We start from the raw sequence: 23,683 nt of genomic DNA, 5'->3' as shown, positions 1-23,683 counted from the left end.
CCCCACGTATTCTGACCTGGTCTTATTCATCTGTTTTGCAATTCCAAACCTATTCTCTGCCAATCAGGAAATTTCCTGATTATTACTCATGGGTTCCTGGTGATCTAACAGGTTAAACTACTTAGCTAATAGGCTGTGTCTATACTTCCTTCCTCCGAAGTACAGCATAGGGTAGAAGCCCCATCACTTACTAGGTAGGGGTAAATCTTTCTTTTTTTTTTTCTTTTTTTGGTGACGCAATTGGGGTTAAGTGACTTGCCCAGGGTCACACAGCTAGTAAGTGTCAAGGGTCTGAGGCTGGATTTGAACTCAGGTCCTCCTGAATCCAGGGCCAATGCTCTATCCACTGCGCCACCTAGCTGCCCCGGGGTTAATCTTTCAACACAGCATCTAGCATAGCAAAAGATTTAAAGCTGAAAGTTTCCTTTGTTGTTGTTCAGTTGTTTTAGTCATGTCCAGCTCTTCAAGACCCCATTTGGGGTTTTCTTGGCAGAGATATTGGAATGGTTTGCCATTTACTTCTCCAGCTCATTTTACAGATGAGGAAATTGAGGCAAATAGGGTTGTGACTTGCCCAGGGTCACACAGCTCATGTGTGTCTGACAGCTTGTGTGTGTTTAACAGCTGGTAGGTATCTGAGGCCAAATTTGAACTTGGGTCTCCCTGATACCAGGCCCAACAGTCTATCCACTGTGCCACCTAGCTGCCTTGAAACGGGTGTCTGTCCCAATCTTCATTTGACAGATGAGGAAACTGACACTCATGGAACTGAAGGGACTTGCCCAAGGTCAAATATCACTAGCTGAGCCTCAGTTTCTTCATAAAATGGTTTTGGGTTTTTTTTTGAGGAAAGCCTTTTAAAATCCTTAAGTGTTAGAGAAATGGTGGCTCTGATTATTGCTGACTAATGTGAATGATTTGGAAGGACTACCAGCAACAGCCAACTGAAAGCAGGTATGAGTCCTGGGAAGGGTGGTTAGTGGGTGAAAATGGGGCCGATTGGGGAGGCAAGAAGTCCACCAAAGGACTCATTCTATGTGATCATATCTCTGGAACCAGAGTCAGAAATATCCAAGAGCCACCTCTGAGATTCCCTGTACGCAGTGCTTAGTAAATGTTTTGATGATGATGAAGGGGATGATGTGTCCCAGGCTGTATTTGCTTTAGGACCATAGACTCCCTTAGTAGTGTATCACAATATTTCCATGTCCTCACAGCCACATTCCCTGTCTCCTGCTCTCTTCCATTTACTCTCGTTTACATCTCTTATGTGATGATTAAAAATTTGAAAGGCATAGTTTCTGGGTAATTTCATGATTTTGTTAATAAGGCCAGCAGGGTATTAATAAAAGGATGGTCACTGTTGGTTTTTGTCTGACCAAGACAATCATGGTGGTAGGGCACAGAGCTTTTATACCCTTGAAACAATAGGTGGTCAGTGGGGCCAAGAATTGACCCCTGCACAGAAAGATTCTCTCCAGCCTTGGCCTATCAATATCAATTTCTCTTCAGTGGAGGTTCTGAGTACGCCCCATAAATCAGAGAAGCCTTTGACTAGCTAGATAAATGTATCCGTCTCCCCCCAAGATTCCTTGAAAGCTTGGGGTGGGTGTGACGATATGAAGACATTCACTTCAATCTTATTTCAAGGAGAAACTAGACTTCTAAAGATCAGGGCTTTGGAAGAAGGAGGAAAGCTCTGAATCTCCCCCAAGATATTGGTTATTAATAATCATTTCTCACACTTACTACAATTGATGTATATTCTCTCATTGGTCCTATAAAACTTTTTCAGTTTGGCTGGATCTACCAGAGTTTTCATGTCATTATAAAGGATTAGAGAAGGGCTTTGGAGGAGGAAAACCTTTCATGTGCCTATTGTTGTTTGTTCTTCATTCTTGAAGAGGCCCATGACATCAAGGCAATGTTTAAGAAGCGGGGAGTCACTCAAATCTTGGTCAAAAAGACATCAGAGGGGGCAGCTAGATGGCGTAGTGGTTAAAGCGTTGGCCCTGGATTCAGGAGTACCTGAGTTCAAATCCAGCCTCAGACACTTAACATTTACTAGCTGTGTGACCCTGGGCAAGTCGCTTAACCCCCATTGCCTCACTTAAAAAAAAAAAAAACTTAAAAAAAAAAAAAGACATCAGAGAAAAAAGTGATCCTCTGGCCTCAACTTCACTAGGTTAAATATTTTGCTAGGAAGATGGGCTTTTTTGTCTATTTTTTAAAACATCTTTTTTTAATTAAAATTTTATTTTCTCTTTCTCCAACCCCATTCCCTTACAACCATAGAAAAAGAAAAAGCCATTATATCACATATGCAGTCAAGAAGAAGAAATGACCAAATTGGCCATGTCCAAAAACCCCATCTTATTGTGTACCTTGAGTGCATCGTCCTTCTGTCAGTGAACGTATAGTGTTCTTCATGATCAGTCCTCTCAAATCAGTCGTGTCGATCAGGGTTCTTAAATCTCTCAAAAGTTGCTTGTTTTTATAGAATCACTGTTATTGTATAAATTGTCTAGAATTGTATAGAATCACTGTTATTGTATAAATTGTCCTCCTTCTTCTTGCTCTATATCCGTTCATACAAGTCTTTCCAGGTTTCATTAAAACTGTCCCTTACATAATTTCTTGTGGCACAATTACATTCATGTACCATCATTTGTTCAGCCATTTCTCAAGTGATGAGCACCCCCTTCCCCTTAGTTTCCAGTTCTTTGCCACTATAAAAAAAAGAACTAAATGATTTTGTATAAATAGGTTATTTTCATCTTTTAAAACACTCTTTAGGGTATGGGGGGGCAGCAATGAGAGTTAAGTGACTTGCCCAAGGTCACACAGCTAGTGTCAAGTGTCCAAAGCCAGATTTGAACTCTGGTCCTCCTGAATCCAGGGCTGGTGCTTTATCCACTGTGCCACCTAGCTGTCCCTATCTTTAGGGTATTGTAGATCAAGAAATAGTAATGGTGGGTGAAAGAATATACACAGATTAATGACTTTTGGGGCATAGTTCCAAACGCTTTCTAGAAGAACTGTACCAATTTACAGCTCCACCAACTGTGCATTAATGTGCCTATTTTCCTGCAGTTCTTCTAATATTTGTCAGTTTTCTTTTTTTTTTTTTTTGGTCAAATTTACCAATCTGATGGGTATGAAATGGGATCTCAGAATTCATTTAAATTGCATTTCTCTAGTTATTTGTGATTTGAAACATTTTTTCGTAGTGCTGTTGATACCTTTGACTTGGAAGATATTCTTCCCTTCTTTATCCGATAATGCCATCCTGCCTAAGGATCCCCCCATTTTTGTCAAGGAGTCTGAAACCTCCTCTCGTGGGGGTTTTCAGGACCATTGAGTGGATAGATTCTTCAGTTCCCAGAACCAGTAGAAGGCAGCAAAAAGACACCCAAACAGGAAGAATTCTGACTGAGGCCCAAGAAGTCCAAGGTCAAAGGAATAGGATTCCAAGTCATCAAACCCAAAGGGAATCACAAGAAATAAATATGGAGTGCAGAGTCAGCTGTTATCCCCGAGCAACTAACTTCCACAAATATTTATTAAGAATTTACTCTGGGGGAAGCTAGGTGGCATAGTGGATAGAGCACCAGCCCTGGATTCAGGGGGACCTGAGTTCAAATCCGGCCTCAGACATTTGACACCTACTAGCTGGGTGACCCTGGGCAAGTCACTTAACCCCAATTGCCTCACCAAAAATAAATAAATAATCAAATAAATAAACAGATGAATGAATGAATGAACAAAGATTTATTCTGTATTCAGAGCCTGCACTATCCTGGAATTTAGATAAGTTTCCTTCCTCCATGGAACCTGCAGTACAAACCAGTTGGGGTTGTCATGGGGTCAGCAATAATTAGAACTGACAAAATTCCTGAAGACTGGGAGCCTCTGGATTGTCTATAGCTCATGTCACGGTCCCCTCAGATGTTTTGAAGGGGTACCTTCCAACCACTCCTCAGACTTCAACACCATGCCCCTGTGTGGATCCTTTACATCTCTGTTTTGGCTTTTGTCTTCCTCCATAGAGCAGGGACTCTCTTTCATTATGCTTATATTTGTATTCCCAGGGGCATCTAGGTGGCACAGTGGGTAGAGAACTGGCCCTGAAGTTGGGAGGACCTGAGTTCAAATCTTACCTTAGACATTTACTAGCTGTGTGATCCTGGGCAAGTTACTTAACCCCAATTGCCTTAAACATATATCTTGCTACTGGACCCAAATATCTCTGGAGGAGAGAGTGAGGTTGGTGACCATGCATAGCCCTCCCCCCACTTAAATCCAATTCACTGCTAGTCGTGATATCACTGATGTTATGGTCCTCTTCAAGAACAAAGGAAAGTGGCAGCTAGGCAGTGCAGTGGATGAATTACAGGCCCTGGATTCAGGAGGACCTGAATTCAAATCTGACCTCAGATTCTTGAAGCTGTGTGACCCTGGGCAAGTCACTTAACCCTCATTGCCCCACTAAAAAAAACCAAACCAAAAAAAAAAACCCCCACTCTTTTTTCATAAACATCTACATGATTTACTAATGCAAAAATGTGTTTAATGTGATTGTACATATATAACCTATATTAGATTGCTTTTCGTCTTGGGGAGAGGGGAGGGAAAGGAGGGTGGGAGAAAAATTTGGAACTAAAAATCCTATGAAAACAAATGGTGAAAACTGTTTTTACATGTAACTGGAAGATAATAAAATACTTTTAAAAAGTTAAAAAAAAAGAACAAAGGAAAATAACATTTATATTCCCAGTGCTTAGCATGATCTTGGCATATAGTAAGTACTTAATACATGCACCCAGGGGCAGCTAGGTGGCGCAGTGGATAGAGCACTGGCTCTGGATTCAGGAGGACCTGAGTTCAAATCTGACCTCAGACACTTGACACTTACTAGCTGTGTGACCCTGGGCAAGTCACTTAACCCTCATTGCCCTACCAAAAAAATACAAAGGGATTTTTACAGAGCCAGATAAAATAATAAGAAAATTTGGAAGAACAAAGATCTAGAATAAAAATGGGTATAATTTTAAAAGGCAGAATTTAAGGGAGAATAACACTTCCAGACTTCAACTATATTATAAAACAGTAATAAACAAAATCATTTGACATTGGTTAAAAAAATAGAAATATAGAGCAATGGAACAGACTAGACAAGGATGACTGAGGACTCAATAACCCAGTCTTTGATAATCCCCCAAACATAAATTACCTAGGAAATAATTCCATATTGCTTTTTAAAAATAATAGTATTTTATTTTTTCCAATTATATGTAAAGATAATTTTAAAATTCATTTAAAAAACTGTTGAGTTCCAAATTTTTCTCCATCCCCCTCCCTAAAATGATAAGCAATATGATATAGGTTATATCAGTGCAGTCATATAAAACATTTCCATATTAGTCATGTTGTGAAAGAAGAAACAGACCAAAAAGAAAAAAAACATGAAAAAAAATAAAGAAAGTGAAAATAGTATGCTTCAATCTGCATTCAGACTCCATCAGTTCTTTTTCTGGATATAAAAACCATTTTCCATCATGAGTCCTTTGGAATTGTCTTGGATCATTGTATTGATGAAAAGAGCTCAGTCATTCACAGTCAATCATTGTATAGTATTGCTATTTCTGTGTATGATATTCTCCTGGTTCTACTCACTTCACTTTGCATCAGTTCATGTGAGTCCAGATTTTTCTGAAAGTATCCTGCTCATTATTTCTTATAGCACAGTAATATTCCATTACATTCATATACCACAACTTGTTCAGCCATTCATGCCTTCAGTTTCTGATTTTTGCTGCCACAAAAAGAGTTACTATAAATGTTTTTGTCCATCTAGGTCCTCTTTCCTTTTTTATGATTTCTTTGGGATACAGACCTAGTAGTGGTATTGCTGGATCAAAGAGCATGCGAATTCCATATCTCTTAAGAATTGTTAGGAGAATAAGAAAGCAGTATGCCAAAAATTAGGACTAGACTAACATCTTATACCATATGACACAATAAATTCAAAATAGATACATGATCCAAGTATTTTTTTTTTAGTGTGGCAATTGGGGTTAAGTGACTTGCCCAGGGTCACACAGCTAGCAAGTGTTAAGTGTCTGAGGCCAGATTTGAACCCAGGTACTCCTGACTCCAGGGCCGGTACTCTGTCCACTGCGCCACCTAGCTGCCCCATGATCCAAATATTAAAGATCATACTGTAGGAACATGGAAACAGAAACAGATCAGACTCTTCATAACTGTGGGTAGAGGATGAATTCTTAACCAAACAAGGGATATATGTAATTCTGAAAGATAAAATAGGCAATTTTGAATACATGAATTTTAGGTTTTTACACAAGCAAAATTAACACATCTAAGATAAGAAAGGAAGCAGTTGACTGAGGGGGGGGAAATCTTTGTATCAACTATCTCTGACAAGGGCATATATCCAAGCTCTGTAGACAACTTACAAAAATATGTAAGACCAAAGAATAAAAAAAACCATTCTCCCCAGTAGAGAATAAAGAATTTGAACAACTGGTTCTCAAAAAAAAATGCAAAACTATTAACAACCATGTGAAAGAATGCTCCAAATCACTAGTAATAAGAAAAAAATCATATCAAAACAACCCTGAGGCTCACATCCAGTAAAGTAGCAAAGATCACCAAAGCTAGGAATGATCAGTGTTGGAAGGGCTGTGGAAAGACAGGTACTCTATTGCATTGTTGGTGGATCTGGGAATTAAATACAACCTTTTTGGAAAGCAATTTGGAATTATGCAAAGAAAGTGACTCAGATGTCCACACCCTTTGACTCAGAGATTCACTAGTAGGAATATTCACTCATGGACGTTATTTTCATAAAGAAAAGCTCTGTGCATGCCAAAACATTTATAGCAACACCTGTTGTGGTAGCAGAGAACTGCAAACAAAGTAGATACCCATTGATAAAGGAAATAGCTAAACAAATTATGGCATATCAATGGAATATTACTAAAAAATAAAAATAAAAAGGCCAACATGACGAATTCAATGAAGCATGGAAAGATGAACACAAACTGGTCAAAGTACAGCAAGCAGAGACAGGAAAACAATATAAATAACATTTGTGTTCAGCTCTTCATAATACCATTTAGGGTTTTCTTGGCAAAGATACTGGAGTGGTTTGCCATTTCCTTCTCCAGTTCATTTTATAGATGAAGAAACTGAGGCAAAGAGGGTTGAGTGATTAGCCCAGGGTCACACAACTAGAAAGTGTCTGAAGCTAGACTGAATTTACATCATCCTGACTCCAGGCGTGGCACCCTACCCATTGTACCACCTAGCTGCCTCATAAACAGTGACTATAACCCTGTAAATAGAAAGAACAACCACAAAATAATTGTAACTGAATATTGCAAAATTATAAAAAATAAACTTGGTTCCAAAGAAAAGATGTGAGAAAGATATCAGAAGGTACCTCCCCTGGTTCTTTGCAAAGGTTGGGTACCAGAGATGTGGACCATTGCATATAATGTCGAATTTTCTTCAAGATGTTGATTGTTGATTGATTTTGCTGAATTTTTTCTTTTCTTCCTCTTTTTAAAAAAATCTTTGTTATAATGGATGATTTTATGGAAGGATACAGGGAGGAAATCTAGGCGATGTAAAAGCAAAAGATATGAATGAAAAATCTTAAAAAAAAAAAACAAAACTCAAGGGAAGCTAGGTGGCACAGTGGATAAAGCACCAGCCCTGGATTCAGGAGGACCTGAGTTCAAATCCAGTCTCAGACACTTGACACTTACTAGCTGTGTGACTCTGGTCAAGTCACTTAATCCTCATTGCCCCCAGTCACCCCCCACCCTGCAAAGACAACAAAACTTCTCTGAGTATTTTTTCTCACTTGTACCTATCACATTGTCCCTCTTATTCTTATTCATGTGCATGTAAAAAAGGCACTGGCTCTGAAATCAGAGTACCTAAATTCAAATTTTGTCTCTATTGCTTATTACCTATATGAGGTTGGGTGAGTCACTTAACTTTTCCAGGTCTCAGTTTCCTTATCCGTAAAATGAGGAGGTTGAACTAACTCAAGGGCCTCTAAGGTCCCTTCCAGTTCTAAATCTATGATTCTGTGGTAAAGTGTTATGAGGAATTTGAGAAGGAAAACATAATATTCTGATCAGACAGAGAAGTGTTCATCCTTGAGGTTTAGGTCTTAGATGGGAGAAGCAGGGTAAGATATCCCAAGTACCTGGGACAACACAAGCAAAGGCAGGAGGCAGGAGAGGGTGCAAAGAGAAACGGGGTTATAGCTAGTTCAGATATAGAGGACCCAAAAGGGAACAGTGTGAGATAATATCGGCACAGGTCAGAGCCAGCTTTGTGGGGGGTGTGGGATTGGAGAGGGGAGTTTAGTCATGTGCTCTGTCTGAGTTAGGAATCCTCTTTAGAGCATCCCTAGTCTGTGCATGAATACCTCCAGCAAGACGGAGCTAGCTCCTTTACCCTGAGTCAAAATATATTCTCTAGTGATTTCCTTAAACTGGTCCCATTGCTTCCCTCTGGGGCTAGAAGAAAATGAGTTCGTCCCCCCTGCCCCCATGACGATCCTTCATGTATTTTAACACAGGGATCACCATGTCCCCTATAAACTCTTTTCCAGGATAAACAAGACCAGTTCCTTTAGCTGTTTCTATCCCACTTAATTTTTTTTTAACTCACCATCATCTTGGTGGCCCTTCATTGGCTGGCTCTCTTCCATTGATATCCCTCCTAAAATGTCTTTGACTTTATAGGAGACAGGGCTCCTTTTGACTCCGGTCACAGTTTTAGGCCTTCCAAACATTTGCACAAACCACTTAACACCATATTAACTCCCACAAGGCACTAGCATGGTGAAATCCAAATATAGTGTGCCCAGGAGATAGCCTTGAGCAAAGGCATGGGAGATGGAATCCCAACTCCCTTGCCTGCCACATTCCCTCCTCTTTTCCTACAGGAAATTGAAGACACCAGAGCCCTCTGTCTTCCAGGAGCTTCGGGCACAAGGAGAGAACCTGTATGTTGTGACAGAAGCCGTGAAGACCCAAAAAGAGGCCATTCTGAAGAGGTCCAGAAATAGGGCAGGCTTTGGGAAGATCACCATTCCTGGGGCCACATGTTTCCAGGTTAGAACTCATCCTTTGGATAGATTGGGGTGGGGGAAAGGGGAAAGGTCCGATTGCCACAGCATCCCTTGACCTTCCAGCCTTAATCCCATTAGCCCAGAGACTCCCAGCAGGCAGCTAGAGAATTTGACTCTGCCTGGAGACTCTGAAGGTCTGTGTCCTTTTCCTGCATCCTGTTTGGGGCATTTCCATTAAAAATAGCAAGTCCCAGGGGCAGCTAGGTGGCGCAGTGGATAAAGTACTGGCTTTGGATTCAGGAGGACCTGAGTTCAAATCCAGCCTCAGACACTTGACACTTAACTAGCTGTGTGATCCTGGGCAAGTCACTTAACCCTCACTGCCCTACAAAAACAAACAAACAAACAAAATAGCCAGTCCCAGCCGGGGTACTTCACTCTCAGCCATTCTCCAGGGTGTGGATAATCACTATACAGCAGATAATCCAAAAGTACACAGATTAGGGTTTGGAATGCAGTATGGCAAGTTGGGGAACTGTTGCATTCCCTTCCTCATGACTCTAAGAAACTCCTTTAATTTTTTTTTTTTTTAGTGAAGCAATTGGGGCCAAGTGACTTGCCCAGGGTCACACAGCTAGTAAGTGTTAAGTGTCTGAGGCCAGATTTGAACTCAGGTACTCCTGACTCCAGGGCTGGTGCTCCATCCACTGTGCCACCTAGCTGCCCCAAAAACTCCTTTAAATTTAATGAGATTTCTCAGGGCTGTCTGATGAGGAAACCCAAACACACACACACACACACACACACAGGGAGTGATTAGAGGGGAGCCAGCCTGGGGTTGAAAAACTGTGGGGCTTAGGGGACAATGGCAAATAACAGAGAGTTGATTATTGTCCTAAGTCACATCTGCATATGACAGGGCCCAACCCAGGTTGTACCTCATAGCCCCTGTGCCTGCCTGCTATTTCTTCTCATTCCCTCCCTTCCCGTGGCAGAGAACTGGGAGCTGACTGCCTACCCAGACCCCATCCCAACTTCCGCTCTTCCCTGTGGTCCACCCCCAAATCTTGAGATCCCTGCTGTAAATCTAGCAGTCTCTGAGCACTAAATTTGGAGCCAAAGGACCTGAGTCCAGATTCCAATTGTGTGACCTTGGACAAGTCCCTTCATCTCTGGGATTTCCTGGATGAATCTACCTTTGAGGACCCTTCCAGTTCTAGATCTGTGATTTCTTCCCTTTTTCCTTCTCTCCCCAGGGTGAGGGTGAGGGTCATTTAAACACAGTGAAGACAGTGACTGTCCCTGAGGGCAGCATACTTGCCTTCCAAGTTGCCAAGTTGATTTTCCGGGACCACCTGAGTAAGCCGGATCAGAAGGACTGGGGTGAGGAGAATGGAGAGGTTGGAGGAAATTCACCATGAATCACCCTCCTCCAACAAAGGGCTGAGAGAAGTGGGGAAGAGAAGGGAGCATTACTGTCGTAATTTCTGGTGTTTGGGGAACTCAGCTGCCCAGCTGGCTAGTCAGATGACATGCAGAGACTGTCCCCGTCCCTCTATGCCCCACACATATACACAAGTGTGAGGGCTCACTTCTGGGCTCAAGCAGAAGGATGAAAAAGGAGGCTAGTCTTCTCCAAATACCCAGAAAAAGGGGCACCAGAGAATAGCTATCCTTCTTCCCCTTCTAGTCATTCTTCTTTTTCTAGATTACCATAAACTTCATACCAATTACAGACAATAGAGACCATGATATGTAAAATTCAGGGGTCTCCCATCTCCTTGATGTGGTTGTTCCTTCCACAGATGCTGGTCACAGCATCTTAGTACGCGGTCTCCAAGACTTGTCTTGGCCAAAAATTCATCTCCCCTGTGACAAGTCTGGTGGTGAATCTCTGTATGGAGCTAAGCTGGTCCTTAGACAACAGATCCAGGCTTCTACTTGAAGCCTGTCTAGCTTACTCCAGCCTAAGCACAGGGTCTGGTACATAGTAGGTACTTGATAAATGTTTATTGATCGATCGATAGTCAAACCAGTAGGACCAAACATCCGTTCTACCAGCATCACTTCCAGATCCCTATTTCCCAATGAGGCATCCCTGAGTTATAACTTCAGGAGATGACATGTGAGGGAAAAAATTCTAAATAAAACTGTGAAATCCAAATTATATACATTTTTATAAAAGGTAGAAACATGTACAAAATCTTAGCAGTAATTTGTTTCCTGCAACCACTCCCCCTAGTCTCTTTCCTGTTCATTTACTCATAAGCTTGCTTTTTTTTTTTGTGGGGCAATGCAGGGTTAAGTGACTTGCCCAGGGTCACAGAGCTAGTTAGTAAGTGTCAAGGGTCTGAAGCCAGATTTGAACTTAGGTCCTCCTGAATCCAGGGCCAGTGCTTTATCCACTGCACCACCTAGCTGCCCCCTACTCATAAGCTTTTGATGGTGTCAGTTTTCATAGACTCTCATTCAGTCAATCAATAGACATTTATTAAGCACCTTCTATGTGCCAAGTATTGTGCTTAGTGCTGAGGATCCAAAAAGAAGCACAAGATAGTTCCTGCCCTCAAGGAGCTTACAGTCTAATGGGGCATAAAACAAGCAGACATATAAAGGATAAATGGGAAATAATTAACAGAGTATTGTAAAGTGTTTAGTGTGTTCCAATCCTTTCAGCTATGGGTTGGGCTAGATAGTTGGTCGCTGTGATATCTTCCAGCTCTCGAATTTTGTGTCTGTGATTCTGCTCTTTTTGCTCTGTATCAGCCTCAGATACAAGTTGTGACCTTATAAGTAACCACTTACGAGTAACCTTAGGCAAGTCATTTAACCCCTGTCTTCCTCTGTTTCCTCAACTGTAAATTAGGGATAATAGCACTTACCTCATAGGGCTCTTGTGAGGAATAAATCAGAAAATATTTGTAAAATGCTTAGCACAGTGCCTGGAATAGAGTAGGAGCTTAATCAATGCTTATCCCCTCCCCTTCTTTGTTTTCTTCCCTCTTTTCCATATTTGTTTGTATTTTTCAAATCTGACATTTTTTAACTGCTCAAAAATATTCTATGACATTGACACATCACAATCTATTCTGTCACTTCACAATCTCTCTCTTGAGGCAATAGGTAGAAATAACATAGGAATAGGTGATGAGTATCATATAAGGGAAGGGCAATCTTATCTGTCTCGGACTGACTCATGAAGTGGTGAGCTCCCCATCACTCAAGGTATTCAAGCAAAGACTGAATGACCATTGGTCAAGGAGACCATAGATTCCTACTCAGACACAATTTGGGCTAGATGCCCTCTGAAATCCCTTTGAAGTCCAACATTTTTCTTTAATTCAGTTGTTGGACATTTACATTGTTTTCATTTGTTTATGAAGCAGCTCTATTTTTGTATAGACTGGCCTTTTCGTCCCCATTTTAATTATAGCCTTCCTCCCTTTAAATCTTACTCTGCTGTGTCATCAGTGTGTTGAAGCATCCCTGGGTTCTCAGTGATTGCTCTGACAGATCATTGTGACCCAGAGAAGTTCTGAGTGTGGGCCCCAGATATGTCTGTCACTTAAGAACCAATCTTAATTAAATTTCAAGGCTCCTCATCACCAGCAGGTTGGCCACCCAGGTTGTGGTCCATGACTGTGGAAGGAATGCCCACCCCAATGAAATCATGGGTCCTTCAAGCACTAAAGTGATATTAGCCTTAAGATAAAAGCTCTCAGCCTTGGGGTTGAACTAGTTGATTTCTAAATTTCTCTTCACTAATGGTCCCAGGAGTGAAATCACTAGGTCAAAGGATATGATTGGTTTTGCAGCTTTTATGGAATAGAGCCAGACAGCTTTTTGAAAAGGCTATGCTGATTTATAGCCCCTCCCATAATGGAACCCTGCACCTTTTCCCCCATAACTGCAACTGCATTAAATTTGATCATTTTTAATCACTTTTTTTTCTTTTTCTAGGTGTTCTTCTACTTCCAGACAAGAAACATAAAACCTTCATATCCAAAGGTAAGTGACAAGTGTGGTTGTCTTTCTAGCCCCCAAGGCCCAGTGAGCCCTTGACAGCCCATCCATGGGACCATTGTCCAGGAAGCTCCTCAAGGGGACCCTTAATTTCCTAGAACTGAGAAACTAGCCTTTTTCCAGTTTCGATTTAGCCTAGGGTTAGGGTTAGGTGAACCGAAGAAAGAACCAAGTATCCTTTCCCTCTATGGAGGATGGAGCAGATGGAACACGGGGAGATAATGAGAACCAGCAAGGAAATGGAGTGGCCAGAGAGCTGACCTTCAAATCTAGAAGAAGGGGCTTCAAGTCTGGCCTCTGACCTATACTGGTTGTGTGACCCTGGACAAGACACTGCCCCCAGGCAGATCTCTGTGACTTGCTAAGGACTTGTAGATCTACACTGGTAGAGGGCGTTTCTTTATTGGCCATTCTCTGTACCAATAAACCAATCACCTACCAGACTGGATGGTAAGAACCACAGGTATGAGAAGAGAACCTGAGTGAGGGACCTGTGCAGGGTAGATGTGCTTCTTTGATTTGAAGTGGGGCGGTTTTGTTCTGGGCTGTGGTTCCTAATGAATTCTGGGGATAGATGTCCTCTGAAGAGTAAAACAGATGTTCTCTCTTTTCAGGAGCATCTGGAATCCACTTTTCATCAGGTTTGTGTGGGGGGGGGGGAGGGCAGTTCCCTATGTTCCCACCTCCTTCACCTCTCCCAACTAAAACACAGATAAAAGCAGTCTGAAGTATTCTGAGGAAGGATCCATGGGCAGGCCAGGGAGGGTCCAAGAGGAAATGAAAGGGCCAAGGCCACACTGCTTATAGCTCTCTCACAGCAGCACCAGTGAGCTGTGTCCTGGCCCCTTCCTAGGGACTGTGGTTATTTATGTATGGGGTGGGGGCAGGGCACCAGCAGGCTGGGTGTGACCCTGGCACAGGTAACCAGCCTCAGGTTTCAAGGAAACATCTCAGTGGGGTCCCAGGCTCTGCCAAGGGCAGTGTTTCTCTCACCCTACATGTCCTACATGTCAAATGAGATAATATTTGTAAAATACTTAGTATAGAACCCAGCACATAGTAAATGCTTTATAAATACCTATTCCTTTCCCTTTCTCTTCCTCTGAGAGTGGAGGCAAGGCACAAACCAACATCCCCCCCCCCCCGGGGGCTTCCCCAGGATCTAGGAAGTATCCTATGTCTTCAGGTGTCTGTGATCCAAGGCCTGAAATGGGTAGAGTCTGCACAGAATTGCACTAGGCAGCTACTCTATGCATGGGCAAATGCCAGTCTTTATTATTTGTACCTGCCTGAGACCCTCAAGGCAGACCTTTGCACTCAAGAAGACTGGCCTAAAAGTGCTATGGGAAGCTCTGTATGATAGTAGCTAACATTATCTAGTGTTGACTATGTGCCAGGCACTGTGCTTTACAATTATTATCTCATTTTTGAGCCCCCCCCTTGGGCAGTGCCCTGATCTTGGGGCAGTTGTGTTTGATGCTTTGCAGTTAGGGCTTCTTCCTTTCCTTTCCCCTCCTTCCCCCATCTTGTTTTGTGACACATGCTAACCCCCTCCCCCTTCTCCCTCTCCCCTGGGAAAATACAATAATGAATAAAGACTTATTGATACTGAAAAAAAAACAAAAACCAATTATTATCTCATTTGATCCACACAATAACTCTGGGAGGTAGGTGCTATTATTATTCCCATTTGACATGAGGAAACTGAGGCAAACAGGTTAAGTCACATAGCTAGTAGAACTCAGGATTCCTGTCTCCAGGCCTGGCGTTCTCTCTACTGTCCGGCTTCAGTCTGTGAGAGGGAAGATGAGAGATCATGGGGAGGAGGAGGTCAGGGTTCCCCAGCTGTCCACAACACCTCACACCTCAGCCCTAGAGGGAGCACACCCAGAGGCGGAGGGTAAGCAGAACAGATGAAGATCCTGAAGACCCTGCCACTGAAGGATAGGTTGAAGGAACTAGAGATGGTCAGCTTACAGGAGAAAAGACTTAAGGGCAATCTTCAAGTATTTGAAGGTCTGTATAAGCCGGAGGGTTTAATCTTCTTTTGTTGGACCCTACCTTGGGGTAGAAGTCAGAAAAAGGTAGAGCCTTTCTTTGCAAAGCCCTTCCATCCCATTGAATTTTTCATTAAAGGCAAATCAAGCACATTTAGCGGCTCTGGCTACAAGTTGTCATATGAAGGCAAGATGTCTGGATATTCTCAAGGAGATTTAAGCCCAGGTAAGAGCTGTGTTTAAGAAGTTTCACAAAAGACTTCAGGAAATGTCGAATTGGAAAAGGACTAGGCTCTACTGGGTAATGGGAGCAACCACAGATGGACAGCTTGGGGGCTGTACCCTAATAAGATTTAAAAGGCTTCCAGGACCTCAGGTGGAAGTATGGAAGATGTTTGGGAGGATAGGGGCAACAGCTGCATAGAGTAAGGAAATGTCAGTCATCAGATGTCCCAATGGCATAGATATTCACATCAGGCAACTAGATGGCACAGTGGACCTGAAGTGAGAAGACCTAAGTTCCCTCTGGTCTAAGGCACTTACTTACTAGCTATGTGACCCTGGGCAGGTGACTTAACTGCAGTCTGCCTCAGTTTTCCCATCTATAAAATAGAGATGATAATAGTTCCTGCTTCCCACGGTTGCTGTGAGGATCAAATGAGATATTTGTTAAGTACCTGCAAAGTGCTAGCTATTATTATTAATAATAATTATATTCTTATATAAATTTTAATATTATTATACAGATGTTAGCTATTATTATTTTATTAAACAGTGAAATGTGGCTACAGATATACTGAAGTATCAGAGAAGCCACTGATTCCTTTATCCATATCATTGATAAAGATGCTAAACTAAATGTCCTTTCTTTGGGAAGTGCTTTTCTATAGGAAGGAAGGACGAGAACATAACTTAACTTACCTGTGGTTGAGCTTGGGAATAGGGCATCTGGCTAGCTAGTCTTCCTTAGTGGGATAGAGTGATGTCCCTAACCCCTACATGGGTCCCCATAAAATGGGTAAAATTCTTAAGGGCAGGGAATATAGATATCCACCTGGGTTGAAGAGGGTGTAAAGCAGAGACCTATGCCAGCAGCCTGCTGAGAGTAAAGGCTGCCCAGGCAGGGACCAGGAATGAAGGGCCTGAGAGGGGGTGTGATCCCAACCTTATCAGTCTTATTTCTCTCTAGATTTCTGCAAACCAAAGACAGACAACCCAGTCACAGACTTTGAACAACTGCAAACTGAAGTGAATGATGAACAAAACTCACTGACCACGCTGGGCCCGAAGTTAAAGAAGTTTCTGCTTCAGGCTCTCCTGGGGCTCCTGCAGAGTGAGCAGGGCCTGCTGGACTTAGAAGACATGGTGAGACAATCTGGAAGGCAGGGCAATGGAGAAGCACAGGATGGGGGGCTGGAGTGCTGGGGTAGGGGAGGACAGAAAGGAAGAGCAGGGTGGGGACAACACTGAATTTTGAGTCAGAGCACCTGACTTCATATATAAAATGAGGGGACTGGACTAGATGAGTACCAAGGACCCTTCTAGTTCTAGATACTATGATCCTACAAGTTGAGGAACTCCCTGAGAAGCAAAGGAGTTGGAGGAGGAAGCATGATCTAGAGACTGTAGTTCAGAAGGATGGATGAGATGTAGGGATCAGGAAGCAGGTGTGCTAGTAGCTGGTGATTGCTGGGCTGTTTTAGACGATTGGTCAGTGAACCAAGTCGATACAGTTAATCAAATAGGTCAAGGCTTGTAACGTGGGCAAAAAGAACTGAGTACTTTCTGAGTAGAGCAAGTTGTGCAAACAGAATTCTCTGGAACCTATTCCCCAGGTAGATTTAAAAAATACTAATAATCATTTTTAAAATTTTTAATATTTACATTTGGTTATTAAAGTATACAGGGCAGCTCAGTGGCATAATGGATAGAGCGCCCAGCCTAGAGTCAGGAAACCTCATCTTCCTGAGTTCAAATCTGGTTTCTGACACTTAGTAGCGGTGTGACCTTGGGCAAGTTACTTAATCCTGTTTGCCTCAGTTTCTTCATCTGTAAAATGAGATGGAGAAAGAAATGGCAAACCACTCCAGTATCTTTGCCAAGAAAACCCCAAATGGGGTCACAGAGTCGATCATGACTTAAATGATTAAACAACAATTAAAATGTACAGTTGACACAAATAATAAAACAAGAATTTTCACATATACATAATAAAGAAATATAATCCTCGCTATTTGGGAAAAATACAAATTAAAAACAAAAACAAAAAACTCCTCTAAAACCTAGTAAATGTGGAAGTTGAAGAAGGGGAAGAGACACACATGGAAAACAAACTATTCCCATTTTATTTTCCCAAACCTCTAACATAATCACATTAACCATGGTTTTCTGAATAGATTGTAAAACCCCAAAACTCAGAATTTTCTTCACTTGTTTGAAATAATTCCACTAAAGACAGTATTGGTGAACCACAAATACTACACCAAGTAAGTTTCTAACAAGCCCCTCTGGGAGATAGTCTACCTTAGCCTTATAGGACTTCTGTCTTCTGAGAGGTTTCCAGTTCTGCTATGATATTATCAACTTCTTTCCCTAAGAGTCTGCTTGGTCACCAGGCAAAAAGACATTGTCAGAGCTGATAGGACTCTCTGTGTCCTGGGGAAATCCACCCCCCCTCCTCGCCCCATATCCCCATATCAGGAAAGTTGCTATCTAGCTATACTGTCTAAAATATTTATTGAGTGGTCACCAATAAATTATAAGATTTAACAAGAGTTTAGACTTTTAAGTATTTATTAAGGAGAATAAGAATTTGGTGAAGAGAGAGAAAGAGGCCTAGATGCCTACATCTATATATCTCAGGGAGCCAACATTTCTAGCTTCCCTCTCCAGGAGAGTCCTGACAAAAGAGATCGAACCACCCCTTCTTCCTCCCACAAGCCTCCAGTGAAAACTGGAAACGTCCTGTCCCCCCACACACAGCTCCAAGCTAATTGGCTGATAGTTTTGATAGACAGTACTGAGAGGGACATATGGATATGACCCTCCACTGAGATGGAAAGTGCCCCCCCCTTCGGCCTAGTGATCTGATCTCAAAGTCTTAAAGCCCCCTATTTCTCTCTCTCTCTGTTTTTTCTCTAGAGAGAGGCAATAACGGGAAGCTACTATCCCCCTTTCTAAATATAGGCATATCAACTTAAAAATTGCTTCATAGGGTCTGCACCGAGACATTATGTAGAAATGATAAATTGTTGCTGAAACATGAAATTTTGCAAAATAACCTATGGCTGAACCCCTGAGGTTGGGGCACTCTGACCCAGGAGAGAGACTTATCGCTGAACATCCCAGGAGAAAGATTTATTGCTGAACCCAATTACCGCATTTTGCTCAAATTAGATGTCTGTAAAAAGTATAAAAACTGCTTGATTTCTAATCCCGGTGTGTCACACCTCCTGGTTGTCCCAGTGAGTGTGGTACACCTTTCTTTCAAAAGAAATAAAATCAATGCTTCGGCCTCCTTTCTCCTCGAGTCTCTATTACAGGGGTCAGTGGGTGTACTTCCCATCCCACTCAGTACCCAAGAGCAAACGTCACTTACTGACGCCAAGGAACTGACCTCCCAAGACACATGGCTTGCCCTCAGATGTCTTCTCCTCATGGCGGAGCTTTCCTACAGTAACTCTCCAGCAGGTGGCGTCACTCCAATTGTTACAATATCTTCAGTACCCTTGTTCAATTTATCCCTATCAAAATGGCTTGAGTCACAGAATTTCAAAGTTGGAAGTGGCATCAGAGGTTATCTGGTTCAAATTATTAATTTAATTTAATCACATTGCAACTTTATCAGTAGGTTTCTTTTTTAAACTTATGTTTTTCAGTTATTAAGCATTCATTTCTTTTTCCCTTTCATCTCCCTATTCCTACAAAAGAGAAAGAACAGAAAGAAGAAAGAAAGGAGAAATGGAAAGGAAAGGAAAGGAAAGGAAGGGAAGGGAAGGAAAGGAAAGGAAGAAGGGAGGGAGGGAGAGAAGGAAAGAAAAAAAGAAACTAAGAAAGGCTTGAGGAAAGAGAGGGGGACAGCTAGGTGGCACAGTGGATAAAGCACTGGCCCTGGATTCAGAAAGACCTGAGTTCAAATCTGGTCTCAGACACTTGACACTTACTAGCTATGTGACCCTGGGCAAGTCACTTAACCCTCATTGCCTTGCAAAAAAACCCAAATTTAAAAAAAAGATTTTAAAAAGGATATTCTGCATGGCATAAAGGGAAAGATCCTAGATTGGGGAAAGTGGGTTTATAATCCCAGCTCTGACACAAAGGAGCTATGTGATCCCCCCAGAGAAGTCATTTCAGTTCTCCGATCCTCAATTTCCTCACATAATGAAATGGAAATAATAATAGTACCTACTTCACAGAGATGTTTTGACACTCAAAATGTAATCATTTTATGATTTTATGAAGCTCTCTGAAGATCTTAGAGCCCTGTATAAAATGTCAGCTATTATTACTTTAATTTTGGTCCTGGAATATCATCAATAGAAGGATCTTTTGGCAGGGGAACTCCCTCTTTCATTGCAAACCAGTCGTCCACTTAGAGTCTTAGAATACTGCATGGGATGCCAAGGGGGCAAGTGACTTATCCAGGGTCACACAGCCGGCATTATTAATATTGACTTGTACCCAGGTCTTCTTTCTGAGGCTGGCTGTCTAGCTACTATATCTTGTAGCCTCCCATTAATTGTTGGTGGTGATATTAATTACTATTATTATTTGGTAGTAATAATAATAATGAAAGGGATGATAATACTTGAACTACCAACCTTATAGGACTGTCACCAGTAAAGTATTTGTTAGACCTTGTGCTTTTCTTTTTAATGTTTTTATTTTATTTTTGTAGGGCAATGAGGGTTAAGTGACTTGCCCAGGGTCACACAGCTAGTAAGTGTCAAGTGTCTGAGGCTGGGTTTGAACTCAGGTCCTCCTGAATCCAGGGCCAGTGCTTTATCCACTGCGCCACCTAGCTGCCCCATGCTTTTCTTTTTAAGAAAGTCTTCTTTATATGACTTGAGACAAGTTAGATTTCAGAATATAACCCCCTCTGAGCTATCTCACCAGAGAGTAGCTGCCACTACCAGGTTCTAGGGGTTACCCTGTGAGTCCACACTCCTAAAATATCTCCCCTCCAGCTGACCCTTAATAGTTGGCCAGAAGATACAATTAGCTCAAAGTAAAGGAATTAAGATAACATCATAAAAACAGTAGTTACAAACACAGGCACAGTGTCTGTGGGAGGAGAGGGAAGGAGTTTAGAGGCCAATAATAGGCACACATATAGGAAACACGCGTTGCCATTTATAAAAACCATAGCTCCCATTTATGTAGCCCTTTAAGATTTGCAAAGCACTTTACAAATATTTTGATCTCTTTTGATCCTTACAACATCCATGGAGGGAGGCACTATTACAGTCTCCATTTTACAGATGGAAAAACTTAGGCCGACAGAGGTTAAGTGATTTGTGCAGTCACACACCTAATCTGTATCTGAAGCTGTATTTGACTTTAGGTCTTTCAGATTTATCTTAGTGCCAGGAATCACCTATAATGCTCTTTCCTAGCTCTGATTTCTTCAGGTGCTTCCTGAACACAGTGTTCACTACTGTTAACACTGTTGTACTTGTTTCCTCTTTTTCTTAGAGGGTGGCCTTCGGAAATCTGCATTATCATGTCTGAGCCCTGGAATGCTATCCTTTATCTTACGATTTCTTACATCTAGTTCAATTGAGCAAACATTTTTTGAGCAACTGCTGTGTGCAGAGTATTGTACTCAGTGGTAGAAGAGATATAAAAAATAAGAATGAATTAATGAGTGATTAATAATTAAATAAGAAAAGCTCCTCATGGAGTTCACCATCTGGTGACACACAGATACCGTGATTGACAAAACTTGAATAGTTTAAGAAAAAGGATCCATGACAAAGGGACATACGTGGATTCTCTCTCCTGACTCTCTGCTTCACTCCCTAGTACACAGTTTCATGCATTGTTGGGGCCAAAAAATTTCTTCAACTGTTGCCAAACTAATTATGATGCTCTCTGAACTTAGCTAGGCTTGTCCTTGGGCAAAAGGTACCAGCTGGTCACTAGGCCTATACTTTAAGCTTTTCCAACCTGGTAGGAACTATAGACCTGATTCTCTGCTAGCTAAGCCTCTGAAGTCCTTCTCTGTAACCCAGCAAGATGGCACAGTAGATAGAGAGATGGACTTGGAGTCAGGAAGACCTGAGTTCAGATCTTGCCTTAGACACTCCTGTGTGACCTTGGACGAGTAATTTACCTCTTCTAAGCCTAAGTTTCCTCATCTGTAAAATCGAGATAATAATAATAGCACCTATTGGGGCAGCTAGGTGGCACGGTGGATAGAGCACTGGCCCTAGAGTCAGGAGGACCTGAGTTCAAATCTGGCCTCAGACACTTGACACTTACTAGCTGTGTGACCCTGGGCAAGTCACTTAACCCCAATTGCCTCACCAAAAAAAATTAAAAAATAATAGCACCTATCTCATAGGGTTATTGTGAGGTACAAATAAGATAATATTTGTAAAGCACTTTGCAAAACTTTAAGTGCTAGCTATCATTATTATTACAATGAAACCTCAGAGGGTATCAGTGGAGTAAATATGAATAACAGCACTTAAATATCCACTGATCCAAATGCCATATTTTATTCCTTGTTATCTGTTTCTACTACTTTCCTCATTTATTTCTAATTCCTTCTTTAACAACACAGAGATTTGTGATAAGAGTAGATATGGGCTGGTTTTTCCTTACCTCTGGAAACTTCCCTGGTTTTCCTGTCTACTTCTAGGAGATGATTAAGAAACTGTAGGTTTGTCTAATTGTCCTTTGTTTTTAAATTGGATGGATGCAGATCCCTTACTTAGGGTCTCCTGTGGACTAAAGAATAGGGATGAAGATAGAAACAGTATCCCCACATTTTCTTTTTTTTTTTTAATTTTTAATTTTTTTTAGTGAGGCAATTGGGGTTAAGTGACTTGCCCAGGGTCACACAGCTAGTAAGTGTTAAGTGTCTGAGGCCGGATTTGAACCCAGGTACTCCTGACTCCAGGGCTGGTGCCACCTAGCTGCCCCCCCACATTTTCAAAACACTCTTCTAGTCCAGCTATTTTTGTCATTCTTAGGAAGACATCCAACTACCTTGGCTCCTCATTCAGTGACTGGAACCTTCATATTCTTGTACTTCCAAGGTCGACTCCACAATATTTTTTAAGTTTTGTTTTTTTGTTTGTATGTTTGTTTAAGAATGCAGGTCAGGGGGCAGCTGGGTGGCGCAGTGGATAGAGCACTGGCCCTGGAGTCAGGAGGACCTGAGTTCAAATTGGCCTCAGACACTTGACACTTACCAGCTGTATGATCCTGGGCAAGTCACTTAACCATCATTGCCCTGCAAAAATAAATAAAAATAAATAAAAATTTAAAAATAAAAATAAAGAATAAAGAATAAAGAATGCAGGTCAGGGCAGCTAGGTGGCATAGTGGATAAAGCACCAGCCCTGGATTCAGGAGAACCTGAGTTCAAATCCGGCCTCAGACACTTGACACTTACTTACCAGCTGTGTGACCCTGGGCAAGTCACTTAACCCTCATTGCCCCACAAAAAACAAAACAAAACAAAAAAAAGAATGCAGGTCAAGCCAGGGCAAGTCTCTAGAGTTTTTCAATCTTTGGATGCCTTCCTCTTTAGTATAAAAGGAAGGCAAAAAAAAACAATCCTAGAGAGTTCTTCTCCCATGGTTTATACCACTATTTTCCTATAGGCCCTTCCCCTTCTTTGCTCTCTTCGGTCTCCCACTAACCTGCTCTACTTATCACCATGAATATTCCTTGGGGCAGTCTCTTTATTTTCTCCAAACTGGCTATAAATGAATCCATATGTTCTGAACCTGGGTTTCCCCAGGCAAGTGTCATTTGATTGTAGGGCAAGACTGGCTACCAGCCCAAGGGGCTGGTTTGGGAAGGAAGATGTCACTCTCTCCATTCAGCTTCCTCCTCATTTCTCCTCTACAGCTAGAGCAGAGTTTGTACACCAAGGTAGCCCCACAGAAGGTGGAAGGCCTGACAGGTGACATCCTAAGTAACTTGCAAGAGAAGAATGGACAACTTGCAAAGGAACCAACAGGGGCATTCCTCTATCTCCTTGGAGCTCTGAATGGTAAGAAAGATTGTAGGATCAGAGCATGGGGGGTGGGAAGTGGACACTAACACTCAGAAAACAATAGCCTTTCAGCTCCTATATAAGAGATGCTTGGGATTCTAGATTAAGCTTTTCTTTAAAAAAAAAACACCCTCAAATCTTTTGTGCATTTTTATCTGCATATTATCCTTATAAAATGGAAGGAAGATAGGTAATCACCTCCCTTTTTCATTGATGGAGAAACAAAGGCCCAGAAGAGGAAGTTACTTACCCAAAGACATATACCCACACACTGCATTGGCATAGCCCATTCCTGTGATTCCCAGCCAGCCATCT

General features: G+C 41.8%; 1 protein-coding gene across 2 annotated transcripts in view; it reads left to right on the top strand.

The window, feature by feature from the left end:
- The window catches only part of GSDMD (gasdermin D), a 63,768-nt gene that overhangs the window by 34,903 nt on the left and 5,182 nt on the right, over positions 1 to 23,683 (top strand). For both annotated transcript variants that reach the window (XM_043978108.1, XM_043978115.1), the window contains 7 exons: positions 8,990 to 9,158; positions 10,372 to 10,498; positions 13,076 to 13,123; positions 13,753 to 13,779; positions 15,275 to 15,361; positions 16,325 to 16,500; positions 23,221 to 23,365. In XM_043978108.1, coding sequence (XP_043834043.1) covers positions 8,990 to 9,158; positions 10,372 to 10,498; positions 13,076 to 13,123; positions 13,753 to 13,779; positions 15,275 to 15,361; positions 16,325 to 16,500; positions 23,221 to 23,365 — 779 coding nt within the window. The remainder of the gene's footprint in view (positions 1 to 8,989; positions 9,159 to 10,371; positions 10,499 to 13,075; positions 13,124 to 13,752; positions 13,780 to 15,274; positions 15,362 to 16,324; positions 16,501 to 23,220; positions 23,366 to 23,683) is intronic.

The sequence above is a fragment of the Dromiciops gliroides genome, chromosome 1 (assembly GCF_019393635.1).
Source record: "Dromiciops gliroides isolate mDroGli1 chromosome 1, mDroGli1.pri, whole genome shotgun sequence".
NCBI classification, from domain to species: Eukaryota; Metazoa; Chordata; class Mammalia; order Microbiotheria; family Microbiotheriidae; genus Dromiciops; species Dromiciops gliroides.
The sequence above is the reverse complement of the archived record's forward strand: the minus strand, read 5'-3'. Positions and strand labels throughout refer to the sequence as shown.